General features: G+C 55.7%; 1 protein-coding gene across 2 annotated transcripts in view; it reads right to left on the reverse strand.

Annotated features, from left to right (window-relative positions):
* Window positions 1–1,162: 1,162 nt before the first annotated feature.
* PSTPIP1 (proline-serine-threonine phosphatase interacting protein 1) overlaps window positions 1,163–24,420 on the reverse strand; it is a 46,200-nt gene continuing 22,942 nt past the window's right edge. The window contains exons 4-15 of one of the 2 annotated variants that reach the window (XM_026478594.4): window positions 18,809–18,843; window positions 18,475–18,581; window positions 16,108–16,170; window positions 15,367–15,465; window positions 14,565–14,610; window positions 7,555–7,634; window positions 6,866–6,964; window positions 5,654–5,750; window positions 5,119–5,209; window positions 2,704–2,759; window positions 2,384–2,508; window positions 1,163–1,465 (exon numbers count right to left, since the gene is read on the reverse strand). In XM_026478594.4, coding sequence (XP_026334379.1) covers window positions 1,334–1,465; window positions 2,384–2,508; window positions 2,704–2,759; window positions 5,119–5,209; window positions 5,654–5,750; window positions 6,866–6,964; window positions 7,555–7,634; window positions 14,565–14,610; window positions 15,367–15,465; window positions 16,108–16,170; window positions 18,475–18,581; window positions 18,809–18,843 — 1,030 coding nt within the window. In that variant the 3' untranslated portion in view covers window positions 1,163–1,333. Of the gene's footprint in view, window positions 1,466–2,383; window positions 2,518–2,703; window positions 2,760–5,118; window positions 5,210–5,653; window positions 5,751–6,865; window positions 6,965–7,554; window positions 7,635–14,564; window positions 14,611–15,366; window positions 15,466–16,107; window positions 16,171–18,474; window positions 18,582–18,808; window positions 18,844–24,420 lie in introns of both variants that reach the window. The other variant, XM_026478593.4, reaches the window with a different exon arrangement.

The raw sequence follows: 24,420 nt of genomic DNA on the forward strand, positions 1-24,420 counted from the left end.
TTTCCTGTACTGTCATTAACTTTCTGGGCTGTTTGGTCCCTTGACTGTGTCAAGAGCTCCTTGAGTAAAGCAAGGGACTGAGGCTTCACTCTTTCTGCTCTCATATGGGGCAGAGCACAGAGGCTGGGGAATGAGCGAGCAAAGTGAGTCTAGAGAAAGGTGCTCTTCAGGGGATAGCACCTCCTTCAGCAGGGTCTCAAGGCATGCCCAGTGGAGGGGAAGGCATGTCCCCCTTTCACCCCTTGTGCTGACAATGCTGGGCTCCCACAGGTGAGTGAGGGGGAGTCCCGGGACTAAGGAGCCACCAGTTTGCACTGGCTCTCTCCCCGACACCCACTCCCAATGCCTTTGGCAAGGATGGAGCCTTCTGTGGCCAGAGCAGGGCTTTGGCAGGCCTTGGCCCGCAGTGGAAGTTGTGTTTCTGGAGGCCTGGGTCCAAAAAGAGGAAGGCCTGAGAGCATCGAGAACAGAAGGGGAGTCTGCCCCCTCAGGGCGCCTGCGTGGGCTGGAGGCCCTGCCTGGGTGGAATTTGCCATGTCTGGTAGGGACTGGCATAGGCCGCAGTGGCTTCCCTGTGCCTCAGCTGGTCTGGGAGACCACCTGCACCCACAGGGTGCTAAGCCTGTCTTCCTTGACTCTGCACCATGGCCCCTTCACCTCCAGTGGACCCATCGCCTATTTCCTCCCCAGACTGAGCTTGGCTCATCCCCAGAATGTTCTAGGTGTTCCCACCTCCTCCCTGTGCTCACCCATTTACCCAACCCTGATGCTCCTCTTCTCTGCCCTGTCTGCTGCTGCCCTTCCGAGGCCCCTTTTCAGTCCCTCTGCTCCTAGGAAGGCTGGTGGCCCCATCGCAATTCTCCTGAACCTCTTCTCATCGCCCCACCCCACCCTCCCGACCCCTGTGGCCTTCTTCCATTTGCCCATGTGTGCGTGTGTCTCCCTGGCAGTCTGGGAGTTCCCAGACTGGGGCCAGGGCTCTTCTCCCTCCCTAGCAGACCTGGGACAGACCTGGCCTGGGCCTCAGTGAGGACACTGGAGGTAGGCAAGCTCTGCCCCTCCCCCCTCCCCCCCAGACTTCTCTCCTCACTCTTTTGCCCATCTTGGTCGGGGCACTTGGACACAGGAGCAGAAGAGTGAAAGGGACCCCTGCAGACCAAGGAATAAAAATGTACTCGTTTATTCCCTGTGGGAGAGACAGCCCAGGGAGCCACCAGCATCCATCCTGGGGGGCAGGCTCCATCTTGGCACCCCAGCAAAGCTAGGGCAGTGATTGGGGGCACCTCTGGCCCCCCAGGCAGGGCAGGTCCAGGTGGGGGCTGCTGCCCCTTCCTCAGAGCTTTTCCAGATAGGAGCCAGGGACGAAGCCACGCTGCCCATTCCGTTCCACTGTCCACCAGCCATCCTCCCCTTCCAGGATGACCTCCACGATGTCTCCCGCGGAGATATTCAACTCATCGGAATTCTGGGCAAGAGAATGAAAGTGCATTGGGCTGGAAGAGCCACTTTGGGGGGCTGGGGGTGGGCTCTGGTCGGCACCCCCACCCCAGGCAGTAAATGCGAGCTTGTCTCCCAGGTGGGCAGAGTCCTCAAGCTGCATCTGGTCTCCTGGAGCCACAGGACGAGGCTGCTCTCTGGGCTGGGGCGGCCTTCGGAGACAGGTAGGGTGTGGGGTGTCTGTGGGACTCAGCCTCCTGCCCTCCCTGGTTTGTCGTAGGCCTCCTTCACCCTGGGGCATCTTCCTGCCACTCTCCCCCTGCTGCCCCCTCCCCCAGCTCTGCCCCAGACACAGGGTCAGGTGTGCTTGCCATGCTCCAAACATTTGCAGGCCCACCGCGAACAGCCTTCCCACCACTGGTGAGCTAGCCCCTGTCATGCAAGCACACTCTCATTCTCTGGGCCTGTCCCCCGCCAACCAAGGACCAGACTTGGGGAGTCTGCACAGCCCACTTAGCCCCGAGGGGCTGCTTGTCTTCAATCCAGGTGGACTGACGGGGCTCTGCAACCCTCACCTCAAAGCAGGGAGCAGACCAGACTCTTGAGGGTCTCGGCACAGCTGCCCTGTGACCCCCTAACCCATCCTATCCCCGTGGACCTCAGAAAACCAACCCGGGCCCAGCTGAGGGGCTCATTCTGGCTGTGGCTTGTTCTTGGCACCCATGGCCCCTGAGGACAGGGAGTCTGACCTTTGGACCCTTTTCCGGCAGGTAGCGCCAGCATCCGTCAGCACGCCTGCGCATGCCCTTGTACCCATTCATCAACATTTGCTCAGCGGATAGACACAGAGCCACTCCCAAGTGCACACTCCCAGGGCACGTGCCTCTGTGTGACCACACTCGGGCACACCTGTGCCCTCCTGAGGAAAGGAGGGTGAGGGCCTCACCTGGGCCGTGTAGTCATAGAGCACCCTGTAGCCCTGGGCTGGCAGGGTTGGGGGTCCCGGCGCCTCCTTCACCGCAACGGTAGAGTAGACAACCTCATTGTGTTCGGGGGTTGGGGTCAGGGTCTCTGTGGAGGCTGAAAGCAGTGTGAGAGGCCTGGAGCCCACCCCTTTCAAAGGCAAAGATCCCTGGAGATGCCCCCTGGCGTGGAGCTTCCCCAGACTTGGCTCAGCCTCCACACAAAAGCATTTGGACAGCCCATGCCATGTAGGAGTCCTCTCCTTTCCCCTAGGGAAAAGGTCCCCACGTCACCCCCAGTCACCTGCAGAAGCTGCCAATGATGTAGTCTTGGGACTTCCATGCAGCAGCCCGGAGAACCTGGGGACGAGAAGGAAAGCGGGTAGGCCCTGGAGAGAGGGGGATGAGGCAGGGGGCCCTCAAAGCTCCAGGGCCAGGGCCACCTGGCCTCCAGGCCCGGAGCAGTATGGAGTGCCCCTTAGGTTTGAGGGCTCCCGCAAGGGTGGACCCCGCGGCCTTCCCTTCCCCTGCCGTACCCTCCCGGGCCTCTGCGGCACCTGCTCCTTGCAGGCCCTCCACACTCCGGTCCCAGGGTCCTGTGCCCCAGCCCCCTGCTCCATCCTCCCCCACTGGTGAAGCAGCTGCCCCTCAGAGTTCAGCCCACTCGCGTGCCACTGGGGCCTCCCCCTGCCCGGGCCAGGCCAGTCCTCCTCCCTGCACTCCACCTTGACCCGGCCAGCCCGGCCGCTCCCTGGCCGTGTGACGTAGGGACTCCAGTGCACACACGACGCAGTGCCAGGGTAATTCAGCCCTTCCCGTGTGCCTGGCTCAGGCCGGACTGAGCCGGAGTCATGAGGGTTTGTTGAATAAAAGAACGGAACGAGCAAGAGGCAGACACTGGGGGCACGAGTGGGGAAGCAGACGTGGCTACCCCATGAAGCAGGCAGAGCTGAGGGCGGCGTGAGCAGAGGCTGACCCTGTTCCCAGCTTCCGGAGAGGCTTCCAGGTGGGGTCAGGCCAAGTCCTGGAAGAGCTTTACCAGGCAGAGGTGGCCAAGTCCTAGCCGGTGGCGGCAGAGGCGCAGGGGGAGCTCCGCACGGGCGGAGGAGCTGCGGAGTGCAGTGGGCCCGTCTGGCGGTGTGGGAGACAAGACCGGGATAGGGACTGGGCCAGACCCCAAGGGGCCCTGAGTGTGGCTCGGGCCTGCCCTGGAGTGCCAGGTGGGGCACGAGGGGCCTTTCCCACCGGCGGGGGAGTTCTGTGACCCCTCCTCCCCCGCACAAACAAGGCCAGGGTCCGGGGGTGGACACACATGCCCAGGTCGGAGACACAGGGACCTGCGCGTGTGGACCCCAGGCCGTGCAGCTACAACAGCAATGGCGCGGCCCTGCGCCTGGGGCAACCGAGTCAGGGTGAGAGCCGGCAGGGCTGTGGCTGGGAGGAGCGGAGCTCGTGGAGGCTGCTGGGCGCCCTCCCCTCTGCCCGTCTCTCCAGAGTTGTCTATACCCGTGGCCCCAGTTCCTTTCGCCCTTCACAGCCGCCTCCCTAGCCGTGCCCGGCTTCTCGCTGGCGCCTGCAGTGGCCCCTGCCCGTCCCTCCAGTGGCCAGGCCGCCTCTACCTGGTGGGGCTCTCTCTCTCGTCCTCACGAAGGCACCCCTGTCTGTCCTTTCTTGACACCGCCCCAGGTGAGCTCTTCTGTCCAGTTGTTTAAATGACCACCTGTGTTGGGCTCCGGGTCCTCCCCAGGCCTGCAGGGAGGCCTGAGTCCCCCCGATTCCGCGCCGTAAGATGGTGAGGGTGTGCCTGGCCTCCTCCTGGGGTCGTTGCTCCCTCACAGTTCCCGGAGGGGCGTGCGTGCTTCCTGCTCTGAGCACGGGGGCTCATACGTCTGCCTCCAGGGGCGTCTCCAGGGGAGGCTCCCGGGGTTCCTGAGCCCTGTCCTCGGAGGGCTGGCAGATCCGTCAACCCGTCCTTATCCTTCCCTACCACCCGCGGGCTGGGCCTTCTCTGCATGAGGTTGGAGGGAGAGAGGGTGTCACAGGGGCCTCGGGATGGGAGTGGGGTGCAGGCACCACAGGAAGCCCACAGATGCTCTCAGATCCCCACTGACAGGGCACGCAGCCCCCTCAGGAGCCTGGCTGCTGGAGGGCTCCCTGAGCAGGCTGTGGTGCTCTCAGTGGGCTGTCACCGTTGTCACTCAAGGCCTGACCAAGAGAGTCCTTAGGTTCTGAGTCTGATGTAAACAACTCATGGGCTCCGGACCCAGAGAAGGTGAGTGACTTGTGCAGGTGACATAGTGATGCATGCTACCGGGGCCCTCTGCATCCAGGCCAGAGAAGGGGCCCTGAGAAGCCGGGGAACTCTCCAAGAGTCCTGTCCCCAGGTAGAGAGTGTCACCACTGCAGCGTGACTGTCCGGGGCAACCAACCCAGGCCAGCAGCCGGGCCCGAGGGACACCAAAGCCAGCCTGGGGCCTCCCTGGAGCTCTGAACACAGTCACTGGTAAGTGGGCTGTGATTATTTGCTTAATGTGTGGGACCCCTTGGGCTGCGGGTGTCATGAGCCACATTGAGTCTGTCTTGTCCTCAGAGTGCCCAGCACCTAAACACAGCACCAGGCCCACAGTAGGTGCTCAATAATACATGTGGGAGAGCTACTCGCAGGTGAGAAGGCTGGACCCACTTCCTGGCGCCTCCCCAGCCCCATCAGGCACCTCACCTCTTTATCATGCCACAGGATGGCTGGACGCCAGGGCTGCCAGATGCCGGGCTGACCTCCCGATCATAGTAGTTCTGGTAGGGCACAGGAGCTGTGGGCAGCAAGCCGGTGAGGCCCAGGGTGGCCGAGGACAAGGCAGGAAGGACCTATGCCACCTGATACCCCAACTTGTCCCACCCAGAGATCCAGACTGGGGCCCCACCTTCCCATTCTGGCCCTTGGCTGCCTCGGTGCTTGGGGAAGGGGTCTCTCTCACTTCTGTGAGACGTGGAACCGAACAGGCCCGAGGAGGGCTCCCCGTCTCTCCTCCCCCTTCTGAGTGTTGTAGCATTCGTAAGCGTGGGACATGCTCTGCCTCAGAGATGGCGGCAGGCCACGACCCAGCCAGGGGACTGCACTGTCCCTGACCCCAGAGGGGAGCCGTGAGCTGCCCTGCCTCGTCCCGGCAGTAGAGCCTCGGAGAGCTGGGGCCAGACCTCCTCGGGACAGATGGGCCTGGCCCCAGCGGCTGTGCTGCCTGCAGGCCAGGCCTCACCTGGGGGCTCAGTGCCTGTGCTCTTGGCCTGGATGAAGCCATCGATGTCAGCTTCTACGCTGCAGCCTTCTAGTGTCACACGCACCTCCTCGTAGAGCTGGGGGCGGGAAGGAGCAGAGGCTGACGGACCAGGCCCCACCATCATGCCCACCCTCGTCAAAGTCCTGCTCCTCAGTGGGCCTGAACTCTGGCCAGGGGCCCCCATCCCACCAGGCTCCTCACGGGCCTTCTATGCACAGCTCAGTGCCTGTATTTGGGGGCCGTGGCGTGAGGGTTCAGAGCCCTGGCTGACAGCTTCTCCTGGTTCCTGAACGCTTGCTGTGCACGAGGCCCTATGCAGGGGGCATGCCTCGCTCCTGTCCTCTGAAGTAGACACTGCTTTCCCCATTTTATAGACAAGGAAACTCAGAAAGGGGAAGTGACTTGCCCAAGGTCACAGAGCAAGAATTCAGTGCAGCCGGACTTTGGATTTCATTTGAGAGGGTCTGAAGCCCACACTCCTTCCTCTGCCCCAAGGAGGCCACCAGGTGGGCTAAAGTCACGTTGGGGGGAAAAGACACCCCAAACCCCATAGTCCATGGGCAGAAGGGGTCAGGCAAGGAGCAGCAGTGGGCAGCAGGGGTCTGAGCTACCTCAAAAGAGAGCTCATGGCTCTCAGGCTGCATTCACAGAGGTCAGAGCTCTGTGGAAGTGGCAGCCCCTCTCTCCTGGGAGCACCCCTCTCTCCTGGGAGCACCCATCCCAACACTCCTGGCATGCAGAGTTCAGTAGGGGTCACCAGGATACCCCAGAGAGACTGGGGGCAGAGGAGGGACTGGGCCGTGGCTCCCTGCGAGCACCAGGTGTAGAGTAGAGCCTCCTAGCTTCCTCCAGCGTCTCTGCAAACCTCTGAGAGGCGGTGTCCACCTACCTCCCCGACCCCGACAGGGGAGGGTCGGGGGCTCTGTGGCCCTGAGAGCAGAGCCAAAGACCTTGGAGCAAGGGTGAGCAAAGAGGCAGATGCCAGGGCAGCCACAAAAGCAGTCTTCCAGGCAGGGAAGCCAGGGCCCTATACTGAGCCCCCGTCCTTGGGGCTCCGGGGGCAGAGGCTAAGCCCTGACGTATTCGTTGATGGACTCAGAGGGACCTGTCATGCTGTTGCCTGCAGGCTGCCCTCCCCTCGCACCGCCACCCCGGCTCACTCTATGCCCCTCCCTGTCCTTAGCCCCCCACCTCATCATCCTTGACACACTGCAGGGAGAGCTGGTTGCAGTGCACCCACATGGCGTTGCGAAGGATGGTCAGTCGGTCAAACTCTTGCAGCTGGAAGGCCTGGGAGGTGGAGGTGGGATGACAGTGAGAAGTGAGGAAGGGCTTCGGGGCCAGGCCGGACTGGGCCCCTGGATTCAGCTGGGGCTGATGAGCTATACACTGCTCAACTGAAAGCCAAGTCCAGTGGGAGCACCCTTATTGGGGATCCCCATCCCCACCTCTGTACCAGCCCCTGAGGCTTCTGGTTCCTGCCCTTACCCTCCCTCCAGGCTCCACCACACACTGGAAGAAGTCCTGGGGGATGTTGTAAGAGGAGCTCTGGACCCGGAGTCCTGAAGCCTGTCTCCCAGGCCTTGTCCACCAACAGGACCCAGAGAAGCTATGGGTTTTGTCTGAGCCTCAGTTTTGACTTCAGCAGAAAGGGGTGAAAGCCCCGCAACAAAGGGCCCCAGGTCACAAAGCCAGATGGTAAGCTCTCTGAGACAGGGACCCAGCATGGGGCCTGGGGAGAGAGTGGACAGGTGAATGAATGAAGCAATGAGGGCTTCCTCCCACCGCTGCCTTGCCTTCCCCCACGAAGCAGCTGGAGGGGTGGACATCTTTCCCATTTTGCAGCTTGGGAAACAGGCTCCATGTCCAAGGTCACTCACCTCGCAAGTGGTCCGGTGCTCCTGTTCCCACTCGCCCCGCACCTTTTCCAGCTGCTCGATGTTCTGCCTGTACACTCGCTCTGGAAGCACAGGTGGTCCTCAAGGAGGCCAAGGCCCAGACACCGTCCCCCAACCCCCACCCCTTTGCTCCCACAGTGCCCCTGTGTAGAGTGCCCTCCAGGTCCTTGGAGTGCCCCCTTCCCCCTCAGAGAGACCTGCCCTGGCTTCTGGTGCCTCATTTGAATGCCTGTTAGGCCACCTACTCTGGTGCTGGTCTTTTTGGGGTGACTCTTAACTCCCCACTGTGCTCTGAGCTGCCCAGGGCTGCAGTAGAGCCCATACGTCAAGATCAGAGTTCAGGCCTCTTGCTATCCCTGGGTCCCACCCTCTCACAGAATGGGATGGGAAACTGAGGCTTGAAGAAGGCAGACTGAAGGAGGTAGGGGGAGCATGGGAGCTGTGGAGATGGAACCCAGCAGGCTTGGCCATGGCCTCCATTCCCAGAAATCTGAGGGACACCTTTCTGCCAGCCAAGGGAGCAGCTGGGTTCTGGGAGAGGCAGAACAGAAGGGAGAGCATTTCCAGGGAGAGTGGGGGTAAGCTCTCTGGACTAGGAGGTGTGCCGTGGGGGTAAGCTCTCTGGACTAGGAGGTGTGCCAACAGAGACAAAGGGTGTTGCAGAGGGCGGGGTTCTGGCATCAGGTGAAGGATAGAAGAGAAAGAGGCCTACAGAAGGCTGTGTGTGTATGAGAGAGGTGAGTGGGTCTGTCTCCCATGATGGCAGGGCTGTGAAAGTCCTGGGCTCTGGAGCCAGATAACCTGGGTTGAAACGCAGTCACCACCACTCCTTGGCTGTGTGACTTTAGGTAAATTACTTAACCTCTCTGTGTCTCAATTTCCTCATTTGCTAAAAAGGGGGATGCAAGAGTGTGGCCGAGCAACTGGGGGCTAACCTCACCCACTGGCACAGCTGCAGCAGCTGCAGCCAACCCTCTCAGCTAGCCATGCTGGTTGGTGGCCAGCCCTCCCCACCAGCAAGCCTGCAGCAGTCACGGCCAGGTCACAACAGGAGGGTATATGTAGCCCACGTAGGTGATACCTCTGGAGTCCTGGTTCTGGTGAACAGGAAAGATTGTGCTACTGGGCCCCACAAGGACACCTTCTACATAAGACCACTACTTTCAAGTCCAGGATACATAGCTGACCTACCTAATACACAGAAACAAACACAGACAAAATGGGGAGAAGAGGAATATGTTCCAAATGAAAGAACAAGACGAAACCTCAAAAAAAGAACAAAACAAAGATAACCATCTACCTGATAAAGAGCTCAAAGTAGTAGTCATAAAAATGCTCACCAGACTTGAGAGAAGAGTGGATGAACTCAGAACTTCAAAAGTCGAAAATATAAAAAAGAACCAAGCAGAGCTGAAGAATTTAATAACCGAAATGAAAAATACACTAGAGGGAATCTACAGCAGATTAGAGGATGCAGAAGAACAGATCAGCGATCTGGAAGATAGGGTAGTAGAAAATATCCAAGACAAATAGCAAGAAGAAAAGAGACTTTTAAAAATGAGGATAGGTTAAGGGACATCAGGGGTACTAAAATTTGCAGTTTAGGGGTCCCAGAAGTTAAAGAGAGAAGGGGGCAGAAAACTTATTTGAAGAAATAATAGCTGAAAACGTTCCGAACCTAGGGAAGGAAACAGACATGCGGGTCCAGACATCCAGGGTCCAGAAATCACAGAGAGCCCCAAATAAGACAAGACAAACCCAAAGACGTCCACACCAAAACAAATAATCATTAAGGGTTAAAAATTAAAGCTAGGAAATCTTAAAAGCTACAAGAGAGAAGCAACTCATTATATATAAGGGACACCATAAAGCTACCAGCTGATTTTCCAGCAGAAACTTTGCAGGCCAGAAGACAGTGGTGTGATATGAATAAAATGCTGACAGGAAAAAAAAAAAAAAAACACCCAAAACCTAAGGGTTGTCTAGCTGGCTCAGTTGGTGGAAGTGTGACTCTTGGTCTTGGGGTTGTGAGTTTGAGCCCCACGTTGGGTGTAGAGATTACTTAAAAAAAAAAAGTTTAAAAAACCCCTAAAATCAAGAATACTCTACTTAGCAAGATTATCACTCAAAGAAAAGTTAAAGGAGTTCATCGTCACTAGACTGACCTTACAAGAAATGTTGAAGGGTTATCTAAATAGAAAAGAAAAGGCCATAACTAGAAGCAAGAAAATTATGAAAGGGAAGAAATGTCACTAGTAAAAGCACACATACGTAAAAATAGTAGATTAATGACTTATCAAGCTAGTATGAAGGTTTAAAGAAAAAAGTAGTAAAATCAATTATATCTACAAAAATTAATCAAGGAATAAGTAAAATAAAAAGACGTAAAATATGACATACATAAAATGTAGAGCAGGGAGTAAACATGCAGTGCTTTTAGAGCATGTTGGAACTTAAGTGACCATCAACATAAAATAACTGCTAGATACACAGAACGTTACGTATGAACCTCATAATAACCACAAACCCAAAACCTATAATAGATACACAAAAAATAAAGAGAAAGGAACCCAGGCATGACACTAAAGAAAGTTATCAAATCACAAGGGAAGAGAGCAAAAGAACTGCAAAACAACCAGAAAACTGTTAACAAAATGCCAATAAATACATACCTATCAATAATAACTTCAAATATAAATGGATCAAATGCTCCAATCAAAAGACATTGGGTGACTGAATGGATAAAAAATAAGACCTATCTAGGGGCGCCTGGTGGCTCAGTCGGTTGAGCATCTGATCCTTGATTTTGACTCAAGTCATGATTCAGGCTCATGGGATCAAGTCCTGTGTCAGGCTCCACACTCATCATGGAGTCTTCTTGTCCCTCTCCCTCTATTTCTTCCCCTGCTCTTCATCTGTCTCTCTCTCAAATAAATAAAATCTTTTTTTTTAAAGATTTTATTTATTTATTCGACAGAGATAGAGACAGCCAGCGAGAGAGGGAACACAGGAAGGGGGAGTGGGAGAGGAAGAAGCAGGCTCATAGCAGAAGAGACTGATGTGGGGCTCAATCCCAGAACGCCGGGATCACGCCCTGAGCCGAAGACAGACGCTTAACCACTGTGCCACCCAGGCGCCCCTCAAATAAATAAAATCTTTTTAAAAAAATAAGACCCATCCAAATGCTACCTACAAGAGAGTCGCTTCAGACCTAAAGACACATACAGACTGAAAGTGAGGGATGGAAAAAGACATTCCACGCAAATGGAAACGACAACAACACAACAAAAAAAGCTGGGGTGGAAATACTTATATCAGACAAAATAGACTTTTCAAAAAGACTGTAACAAGAGACAAAGATGGGCATTACACAATGATAAAGGGATCAGTCCAACAAGCGAATATAACAACTGTAAATATCCATGCACCCAACACAGGAGCACCTAAATATATAAAGCCAACAAGGACAAACGCAAAGGGAGAAGTTGACAGTAATACAACAGTATTAGGAGACCAACACTCCACTTACATCAATGGATAGATCATCCAGACAGAAAACCAATAAGGAAACGATGTCTTTGAATGACACTTTAGACCGCATGAACTCAGACATGTACAGAAGATTCCATCCCCAAACAGTAGAATACATATTCTTTTCGAGGGCACATGGAACATTCTCCAGGATAGATCACATGTTAGGCCAGAAAACAAGTCTCAGTAAATTAAAGAATATTAAAATACTATCAAGTATCTTTTCTGATCACAAAATTATGAAACTAGAAATCAATTACAAGGAAAAAACTGAAAGAAAAAAAAAACCCATAAACACATGGAAGCTAAACAACATGCAACTAAACACCCAGGGGGTAAATGAGGAGTTCGAAAGGGAAACCAAAACAATGGGAGATTAATAAAAACGGAAACACAACATTGCAGCATCTCTGAGAGGCGGCCAAAGCAAGTCTAAGAAGGAAGTTTATACCAATACAGGCCTACCTCACGAAACAAGAAAAACCTCAAATGAAAAAATCTAATCTGACATCTAAAGGAACTAAAACAAGAACAAAGCCCAAAGTTAGTAGAAGGAAGGAAATAATAAAGATTAGAGTGGAAATAAATGAAAGAGACGGACAAGAAAGAAACAAGCAGAAAAGATCAATAAAACTAAGAGATGGTTCTTTGAAAAGATAAACAAAATTGATAAATCTTTAGCCAGACTCATCAAGAAAAAGAGAAAGAGGACTCAAATAAAGTCAGAAATGAAAGAGAAGTTACAACTGACACCACAAAAATATGAAGGATTATAAGAGACTACCAGAAAAAACAGATGCAGGAAAACCATTTGACAAAACTCAACATCCATTCATGATAAAAACTCTCAACAAGTGGGTTTAGAGGGAACATACTTCAACATAATGAAGCCCATGTATGACAAATCCACAGCTAACACCATATTCAATAGTGAAAAGTTGAAAGCTTTTCCTCTAAATCAGGAACAAGATAAGGATGTCCATTCTCACCATTTTTATTCAGCAATCAGAAAAGAAAAAGAAATATCCAAATCGGTAAGGAAAAAGTAAAACTGTCACTGTTTACAGATTACATGACACTACATATAGAAAACCCAAAAGACTCCATCAAAAAATTATTAGAACTAATAAATGAACTTAGTAAAGTTGCAGGATGCAAAATCAATATACAGAAATCTGTTGTGTTTCTGTACACCAATAATGAACTAGTAGAAAGAGAAATCAAGAAAACAATCTCATTTATAATTGCACCAAAAAGAATAAAATACCTAGGAATAAATTTAATCAAGGAAATGAGAGACCTGTACTCTGAAAACAAAGGCCTTGATGAACGAAACTGAAGACAACACAAATAAATGAAAAGATGTACCATGCTCATGGATTAGAAGAATTAATATTGTTACAATGTCCACACTACTCAAAGAAATTTACAGATTCAATAGAATCCCTATCAAAACATCAACAACATTTTTCACAGAACTTGAACAAATCCTAAAATTTGTATGGAACCACGAAAGACCCTGAACAGCCAAAACAATCTTGAGAAAGAAGAACAAAGCTGGAGGTATCACAATCCCAGATTTCAAACTATACTACAAAGGAATAGTAATCAAAACACACACTGGCACATTAACAGATCCATAGGTCAATGGAACAGAACAGAGAGCTCAGAAATAAATCCATGCTTATATGGTCAATTAATCTATGACAAAAGAGGCAAGAATATACAATGGGGAAAAGACAATCTCTTCAATAAATGGCACTGGGAAAACTGGAGAGCTGCATGTGAATGAAACTGGACCACCTCCTTACACAATACACAAAAATAAGCTAAAATGGATTAAAGACCTAAATGTGAGACCGAAACCATAAAAGTGCTAAAAGAAAACCTGGGCAGTAAACTCTTGGATGTCAGCCTTAGTGATATTTTTCTGCATCTGTTTCTTCAGTGAAGGGAAACAAAAGCAAAAATAAACAATTGGAACTACAACAAGCTAAAAAGCTTTTGCATAGCAAAGGAAACCACCCACAAAATGAAAAGACAACCAACGGAATGGGAGATGACAAGGGAGTAATATTCAAAATACATAAAGAACTCGTACAAGTCAACATTAAAAAAAAATCTGGGGGGCACCTGGGTGGTGCAGTTGGTTAAGTGTCTTACTCTTGTTTTCAGCTCAGGTCATGATCTCAGGGTCATGGGATCAAGCCCCACGTTGGGCTCTGCACTTAGCCTGGAGTCTGCTTGAGTTTCTCTCTCCATCTCCCTCTGCCCCCCCCATGCATTCTCTCTGTCTCTCTCTAAAACAAATAAATAAATCTTTAAAAAAAAGCAATCTGATTAAAAAATGGGCAGAAGACCTGAGTAGGCATTTTTCCAAAAATGATACACAGGTGACCAGAAGACATCTGAAAAGACACGCAACATCACTCATCATCAGGGAAAGGCAAATGAAAACCAGTGGACTATCACCTTATACCAGTCAAAACGGCTAGGATCAAAAAGACGAGAAACAGTGCTGGTGAGGACGTGCAGAAAGCGGAACCTCTTGCACTGTGGCTGGGAACGCGAACTGCCGCAACTACTATGGAAAACAGTGTGGAGCTTCCTCAGAAAGATTACAAACACAATGATCACACCATCCAGTAAGTCCACTTCTGGCTATTTACCCGAAGAAAATGAAAACACTGAGTGGAAAAGATACGCGCGCCCCTGTGTCTATTGCAGCGTTATGTACGGCGGGCAGGATGCGGACGCAGCCGGAGTGCCCACCGACCGGCGCGCGGACAGGGGAGCTGGTGCATTGACACAATGGAACGGTACTCAGCCGTCAAAAGGAATGAGATCTTGCCGTTCACAACAACACGGACGACCTGGAGGGTGTGAGGCCAAGTGAAATAAATCAGACAGAGAAAGAGAAATGCCACATGATTCCATTATGTGAAATCTAAAAAATAAAACAACAAAAAGCAGAAGCAGAATGATAAACACAGAGAACTGGGGGTTGCCAGAAGGCAAGGCGGAACTTCCATGATGAACTACACGAGTCGCAGGGATGGAAAGTACAGCAGAGGAAACAGAGTCAACCATACGCAGTGGCACCGTAAGGTGACAGGTGGCCACACACAGCATGGCGAGCATGGCACAGGGCTTGGAACTGTCGATCACTGTGTCGTACACCTGAAATTAGTGTAATATCCTCTGTCGACTACACTTCGATTAAACGGGGCATCGTGATAGCAGCCGCCTCAGGACCGTCACGCAGAGCGGCCGGCCGAGCCAAGCACCAGGAACACGTACGCTTGTATTTCCCCCGTATGACTGTGTGAGCGGTGAGCCTGTGCCTCGCACAGTCGGGTGTCCGCGTGTGTCCCCAGGGTGAGGAAGGTGTGCGGGGGCGGGGGTGGACAGGCCTGTCTGGCCGCCGTCCCAGGTCAGAGGAAGCGGGCGGGGCCGCGTACCTGCCTCCACGGCCGAGTCCTTGCACTGCCTGGCCTTGTTCTGGCTCTGAGGAGACAGAGGGAGAGCAGTGCTGAGCTGGCCCCGCCCTCGGGGTCCCAGCCTCCCCGGGGGCGCTGAAGTGCTCCTGTCCCACCCTTCCTGAGCCACCCGAGATGACCCTCGGGAGCCAACTGTGGGCAAGTTCCACCATTTACTGCAGCCTCACCCCACAGAGGACCACAATCAAAAAGGGGCAGTAAGAAAATATTAATAAAAACAGAAGCGTGGGGCGCATGCACACACGTGTGACAGCGAGATGTGAAGACCTGAGGGGGAAACGTGGATGGGGCCAGGTCCCGCCGCTCCGCCTGGCCACCGCGGACCCCGCTGGCTGGGACTTGGGCTCTGCCCTCAACTTGCTGCCCCTAATTCACCCTCCGGCCCCTGCTCACCCTCACCCCGGAGGCCAGAGCTGTCAAGATCTTGGGGTCTGGATGACCTGGCCGTGCACCCTTTCTCCATTGCTTCTTGGCTCCGGGACCTTGGACAAGTCACTCACCGTCTCTGGGCCTGTTTCCTCTCTGTGACATGGGTCTAGGGAGCCCCTCTCCAAGGCTTATGTGAGAGTTAGCTGGCCCCATCTGTCCATGCCCTGAGATTCTAGGAAACCCATTTCACAGATGGGGAGATGGTGGTTCAGAGAGGAGTGAGCAGACGTCCCAGCTGCAGACCTTTCTTGGGGTGTCTGTGGCACCCCCTCCTCCCCTCCCTGCCCTGTTCCAGCCCTGGGTGACACCACATGGCCGCAGCGGCCCCACGCACCTTCTCCACCTGCTTCTGGGGGCCATTGGTGCTAATGCGCTCGAAGGCCTGCTCAGCATCATCGGCGTCCCGGCACTTCTGCTCATATGACTTCTTGGACTGGGGGTGTGGAAGAGCGTGACTGGGGGGCTCCCAGAGTGAGGCTCCCTGAACCCAGCCTCCCTTTTTCCTGTCGGGGGGCTGTGGGTGGCATGGGGGCTCCTCACCAGGGACAGGGCTCTAGGGGTCCAGAAGGGAGATGGAGAAGGGAGTTTTATTCCCTGGCCCCGTCCCTGTGGGGACCGTGTGCCCCTGCCCATGGCCGTATCATCTTTAGAGACACGGTCACAGCAAACCACTAGCAGGTCCCTGAAAATGCCATGCATCCTCATGATGCTGGCCCCCGCAGGTGCTGTCCCTCTTGCAGAACCCCTTTTCTCCTTCTCACCTAGAGTCCTAGGGGACACAGCTCAGGGGTCCCCTCTCCCTCTACCCCCAGTCCCCAGCTGCCACACGGGTCACCCTGTGGGCCAGTGTCTGGGACTGACCGCCTGCTTATCAGTCAGGAGCCCCCCAAGGGCAGGGAGGGCCTATCCACATGGGCCCCTGGTTCCCCGGGCAGCCCCGAGCACCCAACAGGCCACGGTGTGTGCTGTTGGACAGGTGGTCCGAGGCCGGCCCTGTCCCAGGGGCCCAGCCCAGGGCCCTGGGGTCCACACCGTGAGTCCTCCACGCCTCCATGCCCGAGACCCTCACACTCACATCCATGGCTTTCTTGTAGAGAGACAGCTTGCTCTTCTGAACACGGTCCATGACGGCCTCGTACTGTAGGGGACACGAGGCTCTGAGGGGGGGCGCTGTGGCCTCAGGACGCTCCCCGAGGCCAAGAGGACAGCGTGTCCCCGGGACGAGGCACAGCATCCCCTCCTGGCTCTGAAGGGGGCAGTGACAAGATGTCTTCCCTCTCCCACGCCCTGCTCTGCCACAGTCTCTGCTCAGGACAGGAGACTAGAGCCCAGGACAGGACGGGCCCATCATGTCTTTTTGCTACAGACTCCAGCCAGGACTTGGTCTCTATCCGTGGACTACCCACCCTGCACACGCACACGCGCTCACATGCATGCACACGCACGTGCACGCACACGCACGCACACAGAGCCCCTCACTCATAGCCTCTGTGCCCTCTCACACCCGCCACGCACACCCCGGCACACACATGCACGCCAGGTTCCACACGACACACACACACAAGTACACACTAACAGGCCCCCATTGTTCCGCCTGCTCAACACTTGCACACTCAGGCCTTTGTGTACACACTCACAGAGCGCCCGCAGACACCACTCACAAGTACCCACAAGCACACGCTCCCACGTCCCTATGCATAGCCACGGGCCTGTTCACACAGGGGAACACACACGCACACCTTTCACCACTTGTGGGCACACAGGGCCACTGCACCCCTACCTCACCTCCCAGGCTTCTTGTTCAGACAGAGAGAACGAAATGCAGCTTGGACAGAGACTGCGGTGTAAGGAGGACCAGAGCTGGCTGTGCTTGGGGTCTCAGTGGGGCCTGTGCTGGCGGGGAGACCTCAGGCAAGCCAGCCGGTCGCAGAGGGGCAGGCACACACACTGAGACACACACCTGCTCACAGGCAGGCACACACGGGTGCCAGGCTCCCCCGCTCCCCCTTGCTCCCTCTCTCTCACACATGTGTCCATACGCACACATGCATACACACACACACGAGGCCAGGCTGTGTCCCTGCAAACGACACCACAGTGGGGGCCCTGGCCGCTCTGGGGAGGGTGTCTCTGGCTGAAACAGCTCTTGCAGGCACGACAGGCCCTCTGGCCGCAGGAGAACTCAAAATAGCCAGTCTGGGGCCTCGCCGTGTCCACGGGCGCCCTGCACCCTGCAGGCAAGGCCCCACTCAGAGAGGTCACCTGCTCCAGCACGAGGCGGAGCTGACCTCTGGGGCTGGTCTGGAGACCAGCTGTCTGCTCAGGGACCCAAAATTAGAATCCTGAAAGCCTGCGTCCCCCGGGGTGGCTGGCTGGGCAGACAGGGCAGGTAGCCACGCTAGATTTCTGTGGTCAGAGCCGCTCATCGGAGCCGGAGCCCTGTCTAAGAAGACTGAGGGGGGCCTGGTCTGCGGCTAGGTCCCCGAAGCTCGGGAGGTGGCCTGCAAGAGGGAAACAGAGGCACAAGGAGAAGAGCTTGCCCAGGACACCCAGGCCCAGCCTGGCCCCAGCCGTGAGCCGGCAAGCCTTTCCCTTCACAGCTCAGTTGTATGGACTTTTCCACTTTTCAGCTCTTTGGGGAGAGTCTGCAATGATCCTTCATCTCCAAGCAAGAAGTGTTTCTGTGTGCTGGCCTCTCCCAACCTGTCTGGGGTGACACCCTCATCACGAAAGCCTTGAGAGGCTGAGCACATGTCCCCAGCAGCCACGTGCTCAGAGAGTTAGAGAGTCTCAGGCCTGGGAGGGGGCCCTGCGACACTGAGGTCACCAAGCCCACCCCTGCCCCACCCCTGAAGCTTCCTTGACAAAGAGCCTCCAGACTCTGCTTGCATACCTCCCATGATGGGGACCTTACTTCCTTTCCATGGAGTCCCTCCATCTAGGGACAGCCACGTCCTACCCATGGGTGAGAAGTACCTTTGGATGCCGAGGTAAGCCCGACAGACCCCCCCACCACTCGCAGGCTCTGTGTGCCCCTCTCAGCCTGGGCAGCCCTGCAGAGCAGCTACAATGGCTGGCCACCAAGTGTGCCTTTCTCCTGGACAACTAGCCCAGACCCTTGGGCTGAGGACCAGTTTCTGGTGACTCCCCAAATCAGGTTGCCGCCTTTGGATACCCCCGAACTGTCAGTGACCCTCCACAGTCTGCTGTAGTAGGATGATCATGACTGTCCCTCTTGCTAGCATGAGACGGCTCGGGAGAAGACCCCCAGTGGGGCTCTCAGGCCTGCATGCTGGGCCCTGGTTCCAGCGGCCCATCTCTGCCATCAAGTCACTCTCAACCCCAAGCCTGGAGTGCTGTCCCCCACCCTCCACGGGCTCCATCTGAGGGGCCACCCCCCCCACCTTCAGAGTGATCATGGCCACTCCCACACCCGCCTCACCTTCTTCCTTTGCTCCTTCTGTCTCTCACGGAACTCCTCGAGGCTCCGCAGCTCCTCGCGCAGGGCCAGGGCCAGCTGGAGGTGGGAGCTGCCCACATTCTCCATTTCTAGGGGCAGAGCACGGAGGCGGGGAGCCTCAACCACCCACATACCCACCTCTGCCCGGACCAGCCTCACACCTCCCAGATCTTCCACCAGCCTCAGAGCCCCGTGTGCAGCCTGAGCAACCCCCCACCACCCACCAGAACTTATCTACCTCCATCTGTGGGGACAAGACTGTTCCCAGAAGGTCCTGTCACCCTGCAGCCTGGGGTTGGGGACAGTCAGGACTTACGCTGCTTTAAGGAGTCAAAGGAGGCCCTCAGGGAGCTGCAAAACAGAAAGGCCAGGGTCAGTGGGAGGAGGGCACCGGAAGTCCCTCCCCACCCCCACTCCAGGGACTTCTCATTTGGTGGGAAAGCTCTAGGTCACTCACACACACTGATCCAGACCCAGACAGTGACCACCCACTCAGAACCAAGCTGGAATTTCTGGAAGGCAGAGCTCCTCTTCGGAAATGATAAAGCCATCACACCTCCCAGCTGTGACAGAACGCTCCTGGCTTCCGCATGTTTTCAGGGCTCTCCCCTGCTCATTGCGGTCCCTCTTCCACCCAGTCCTCTCCCATCAGGACAGAGCTGAAGCGGGAGAGTGCAAGGTTCAGACCCAGCTTTAGGCAAGTGGCCTGGAGGGTGTCTGGAAGAAGCTGGATGGGAGAGGCAAGCAGGACAGGGGTACAAGAGCAGAGAAATGTGGGGCCTTAGGGCAGGAAGAACAGGATGTATGAGTGAGGACAGAGGGAGGCTGTTCCTGTCCCTGGCTGGGGTGGCTGGGCAGACAGTGGTAACATTTCCGAGGGGACCCAGGAGAGAGTACATGACCCATGGGGGTATACAATAGGGTGCACTGAGTTTGGGGTGCCTGAGAGAACCTCTAAGGAGGAGTCAGGAGGCAGCAGCATGGCTGTTCTGGGGTAGAGAGGTGGGCACCACGGAGAGCAAGAAGTGAAGAGGCTGGCACTGGGGGAGGGTGCCAGACAGGGAATAAGAACACAGGGCACCCAGTTACATTTGAATTTCAGATAAACAACAAATACTTTTTGAATATAATGTAATACACGGAACATACTTACATTTAAAAGTATTTGTTGTTTATTGAAAATTTGAATTTACCTGGGCCCCCTATATTTCATCCAGCAGCCCTACTGTGGGGACTGCCCCCCAGAACAACAAACAGAGCTGGTGCCTGAGCAAAGGTGTCAGAGCCCACCCAGAACCCAGTCCCATCTCCTGATAGGTAATGGGGCCCCATGACGCAAACATCTCCTTGGGTCAGAAACACGGTTGCTGGATCTCAGAGATGGGAGGGGGTGGAGGGGGGGTGCGGGAGGTGGGGGCTGCTCGGTGGGGTGAGTTCTGTATGCTTCAGAAGCAGACCCTGGAGCCAGACAGCCTGTGTGACCTTGGGCAAGTGACTTACTCTCTGTGCCTTGGTTTCCCCTTCTGTAAAATGAGGACAGGATGGTTGTGAGGAATAAATTAATTAATACGCCCAAAGTATCTCTGTCAGGACCTGGTTGTTGTCATGTCACCCTCCCCTGAGTCCACTTCAGCACATCGCTGTCCTAGGGCGTCACCCAGGTCCCTGAACCTGACCTGAGCTGTACCTCCAAAGTGCCCCACCTAAGAGCTTACTGGGTGCCCCCACTGATCAGAAACCCCCCAGGTTTTGCTTTCAGGTAGGGGTTCCCTTGGGGTTCTCTGCAGGGCTCCATGTCCTATGTGGGCATGCGGAGGACAGACTCGTGTCACCAGCAGCTGTGTGAGGGATGCCGGGGCCTGTCGTGCTCCAGCGTGGACGCGTGCGTGCCAAGCCTCCAAGTGCGCCCAGAGACGGTGTGCAGAGGTTGCAGACTGGCCCTAAGATGGTATTTGGGGTAAAATTCTCCGCCCACGTTGGTCGCCCCTTAACCAAGGAGGCAAAATCAGCTGTGGCTCCCTCTGCACCAGGATGCCGGAGGAAGCGCAGTCAGTCGAGGCAGAAAGAGAAACTGAGGCCGGAGCGCGGCCAGGCTTGCTGGGATCACACTGAGGCAGCAGGCAGGCACTCCGTCGCTGGCGCGCTCGGCGGCGGCCCGCTGCTGGGGTCCGCGCTCCCCTCCGTTCCCCTCCGCTCCCTCCCTGCCTCTCCGCCGAGCAGCGCGCCCGCCCCCTGGTGGCCATATATCCTCATGACGCCCGCCCGGGACAGCCCGGCCCTCACTCCGCCGTCTCCCCTGCAAGCCTTGCCAACAGGCTTTCCAGGGGCCTCCCTCTTCTCGTTGGTCAGTTAGGGAAACTGAGGTCCACCAGGATCAGCAACCTGGTAGGACCCACAGGGATCCAGGCCTCTAAGAGAACTGCGGGGATCTGGTCAGCGGCAGACCCCGGCCCTAAACTAAGTAGATGTCCAAGTGTGGTGGGGACACCAGCAGCATGACCGCACCTGGGAGCCTGCTGGAAAGGCAGATGCCGAGGCTCCAGCCCAGTGCTCCTGAAGCCAAAACTCCAGGGTGGGGCCCAGCACCCTGGTTTTAACAAGCCTCCGGGGGCCACTGGTGTCCATAGGAGTGTGAGAACGGCTGGCCCGCATTATTTAATCCTCGCAGCTCTGCCGGGGAGGGTCCCACCATGATCCCCATTTTACAGATAAGAAAAACAAGCAGCAAAGAGGTGAAGAAACTGACCACAGCCACAGAGCAGGTGAGACGGCAAGGCCAGCCCCCCGCTTCTCACCAGGGGAAGGAGAGGGCTGATTGCCAGGGTGACCCCACCTGCCCCGGGGATGAGAGGTCAGGAGTCTTCTCTGACAGAATTGACGTCTTGCCAGTGGCTATCCCTCCAATCCCTCTGCTTACCCACACTCATGTCCTGCCTCAGTCTCTCTGTGTGGCCCCCTCCCCTGCCGCCAGCCTCACCCACACCCCCATCAGGCCCCAAGTTCTTCATGACCACATCCCGCCCCAGAGCTCAGGGCCTGCACATCCACGGCCTGGTCGTCACCTCTTTTTAGATCTCACAGCTCACAAACACCTCAAACACAGTGTCCAAAACTGGACTCAGCTCCCCCGCAAACCCCCCTTCTCAGCCCATTTCCCTTCTCAGCAAAGGCATCAGCCTGCACCTGGCCATATGCACCAGAAACCCAGAGCTGTCCTTGTCTCAGCCCTCTCCCTCCCCCTGCACTACTTTCTTTGTCACCTCCTCAGTCTCCTCTCTGTCTGCCTCTCACTGCCACCACCCTAGCCCCTGCCCCACCAACTTCAGCCCCCAGCGTCACTTCATACTCGGTAGTCCTGCTTTCTGGGCTACCTAGTCACCTGGCCACCCACCAGTTCCTTCTATCTGCCAAGTTCCCTCTTGCCTCAGGGCATTTGCACATGCTAATTCCCTCTGTGCAACATCTTTGCAGGGCTTCCCCTTCTGTCCCTCTGAGCACTTGTTCCTCTTGTCACCTTGGGCTGGTGCCTTGAGTGTCCCCTCACTGAACTGTGAACCCACTGAGCAGGGGCAATGCCTGGTTCTCTTCCCCTTGTCCCCAGGCTTGTAGTGCAGAGTGACAAATTCAACACTTGATAAGTACCAAGGCCTTTCTCATTTCCAACCTACCCTGTCTCACCCTCCTTGGTCCATGGACTCAGGCCCTTCCTCCCAGGCCTGGGGTGTCTGTGAGGAACCGCAGCCTCCTGGGACAGCTGGTCCTCCTCCCTACCTCACCTCTGGATGCTGGGAGCCCCTGCCTGAGTCCACAGCACTGCTGTGTGACACGCGGTCTCTGTTCCCACCCTGCTCAGTCCTGATGTCGACCAAGCCCGCGCTCACCTTGGGCTCCCATTTGTCCCCTGGCTTGCTGCCCGTTGGGGCTGCAGGGATGAAGGTTCTCATTCTGCCTGGGATGGGGGTGGGGGGCAGGATGGCAGGCTGTGACCACTCCAGCTCTCCCACCCACTGCTCACCTCTGGGCTGCAGTCCTTCCTGCCCAGCCCTCCTGTACCCGGTACTGGGGACCTTCAGGCCCCCAGAGCTCCACTCACACAACAGGGCCCAGGACTCCACCTCTCTTTCTTGGCCCCAGACTTTCAAAAAGGCAGCCTGGGTTCTGGGGTGGGGTGGGGGGGTCTTTACCTTTCCTGGATCCAGAGGGAGCCCACTGTGGATTAGCCAAGACTCTCCCCTGGAGAATGGCCTTAAACTCTGATCCTGCGGCGGGTTTGCAGAGCATTTGAAGTCTTTCTCTGCTCTAACTGACCCCGAAAAGATGGCGTCTCACAGCTTTTCTCTCTCCCGGTTCCTCCCTCTTGCTGCCCGGACCTGCTCAAGCTTCTCTTCTCTTGTGTGTGTGTCACATGGCAAGGACGGGGCCTCACACAAGCCTCTGTCCTCTGTTATCTGCCACTGATGTCCTTATGTGTGACTCGTCCCATTGCCCTTTCCAACTTGGCTCTCAGGACGCACAGCCTGAAATGCCCTGCTCAAACACAGTCGAAATTTCGAGTGCAAACACCTCCTTCCATTTACTCCCCACCATCTCATGTTCATGCCTGGGCCTCACTATCCCGGCCCTCCTGCTGGCCAGGAGGCTCCGGCCTCCCAGCTGACGGGAGCAGGCTCTTCTTGCCTCCGTGCTGGAGGCTAGGCCTGACTGAGCTGCTGTCAGAGGACCCCTGATGGGAGTAGGGCCTGCCTCGCTCCCTCTAACGCCCTCGACAGGTCTTCATTCTCTGAGCTCAGAAGACAGAACATGAAAAAAAATCCCTCTTGACAGGAAAACCACAGCATTTTAGGCTGTGACAAATGCAGGTGAGGCGGGGATTCAAACCCACGCGCCTCGAGGACGTGTCCTGGCTTGCGGTAACCACCCAGGGGCCACGGGAAGTTAGCCCCAGCCCTGCCAGCCTTGGTTTCCTTTCATTTCCAGAACCCCTGCCCTGTGGCACCCCAGCACCGTACCTGAGACAGGATGGGTAGGCCTGGGCAGGGGAGAAATGGGAGCACCAACCAGAGCGAAGGCCCAGAGGCTGGAAGGCAGAGTCGGGGGAACTCTCGGCAGAGCTGGATGTGCAGTTTAAACCGTATCGATAAGCCCTTCACCCGTGTAATGAGGTCTTTAAAGTGCATTGAAAGGGCTGGTGAGGCTCCCCTAGTTCGGGGACCAGGTCTCATATCTGCATCAGCCCTGTGGGCGTTCGCTGAAGCAGCGTGTGGAGAAGGCGAATGTTAGAAATGATTTGAAGATGGGGGTAACCTCCCTTCAACACATATGGCTGAGCCTCCGGGCCAGAGCGAGGTTTCTGGGCCGCCTGAGGTCAGAGGATCGTGCAGAAACGCTGCATCTTCGGGCAGCAGAGGCCGGGGAGGCCAGCCCACTCTGCCCACTCTGCGCTCTCTGCTCTCACTGGGCTTCTTCAGAGGCCACGCAACTCCCAGCTTTTGTCCTCCCCCATTTGCTCCTGTCCCGCCTGTGCACCCCCCAGCCCTCTGCTTGCCCTCAGAGGAGCTAAGAATAAGCATCCCTTGGGACCTAGGAGGGGGTTGGGCATGGGGAGGCTGGGGGCTTCACCCCACCAGGTGACGGGCCCCGGGGGGATGAGCGGCCAGCCCCACGCTGAATAGCCAGGCCATTCCCAGGGGCCAACCCCACACACCTCCAAGTCTCCATGGCAATGAAGAAGTGATCCGCGTTGTCATGGCCACCCTTCACTCTTCCCACAGGGCGCCCTCCAGGTTGGTACTGGGCCAGGGTACCCTGGTCCAATCCAAGACCCTAACAGTCACACAAGGCTGGGTGTTTGAGAGGACTTCCTGGAGGAGATGGGGCATGAGAAGGCCCTAGAGGGAGGGGTTCTGAGGCAAAGGATTGGGGAGGTTC

This window comes from Ursus arctos, unplaced genomic scaffold (genome assembly GCF_023065955.2).
Source record: "Ursus arctos isolate Adak ecotype North America unplaced genomic scaffold, UrsArc2.0 scaffold_28, whole genome shotgun sequence".
NCBI classification, from domain to species: Eukaryota; Metazoa; Chordata; class Mammalia; order Carnivora; family Ursidae; genus Ursus; species Ursus arctos.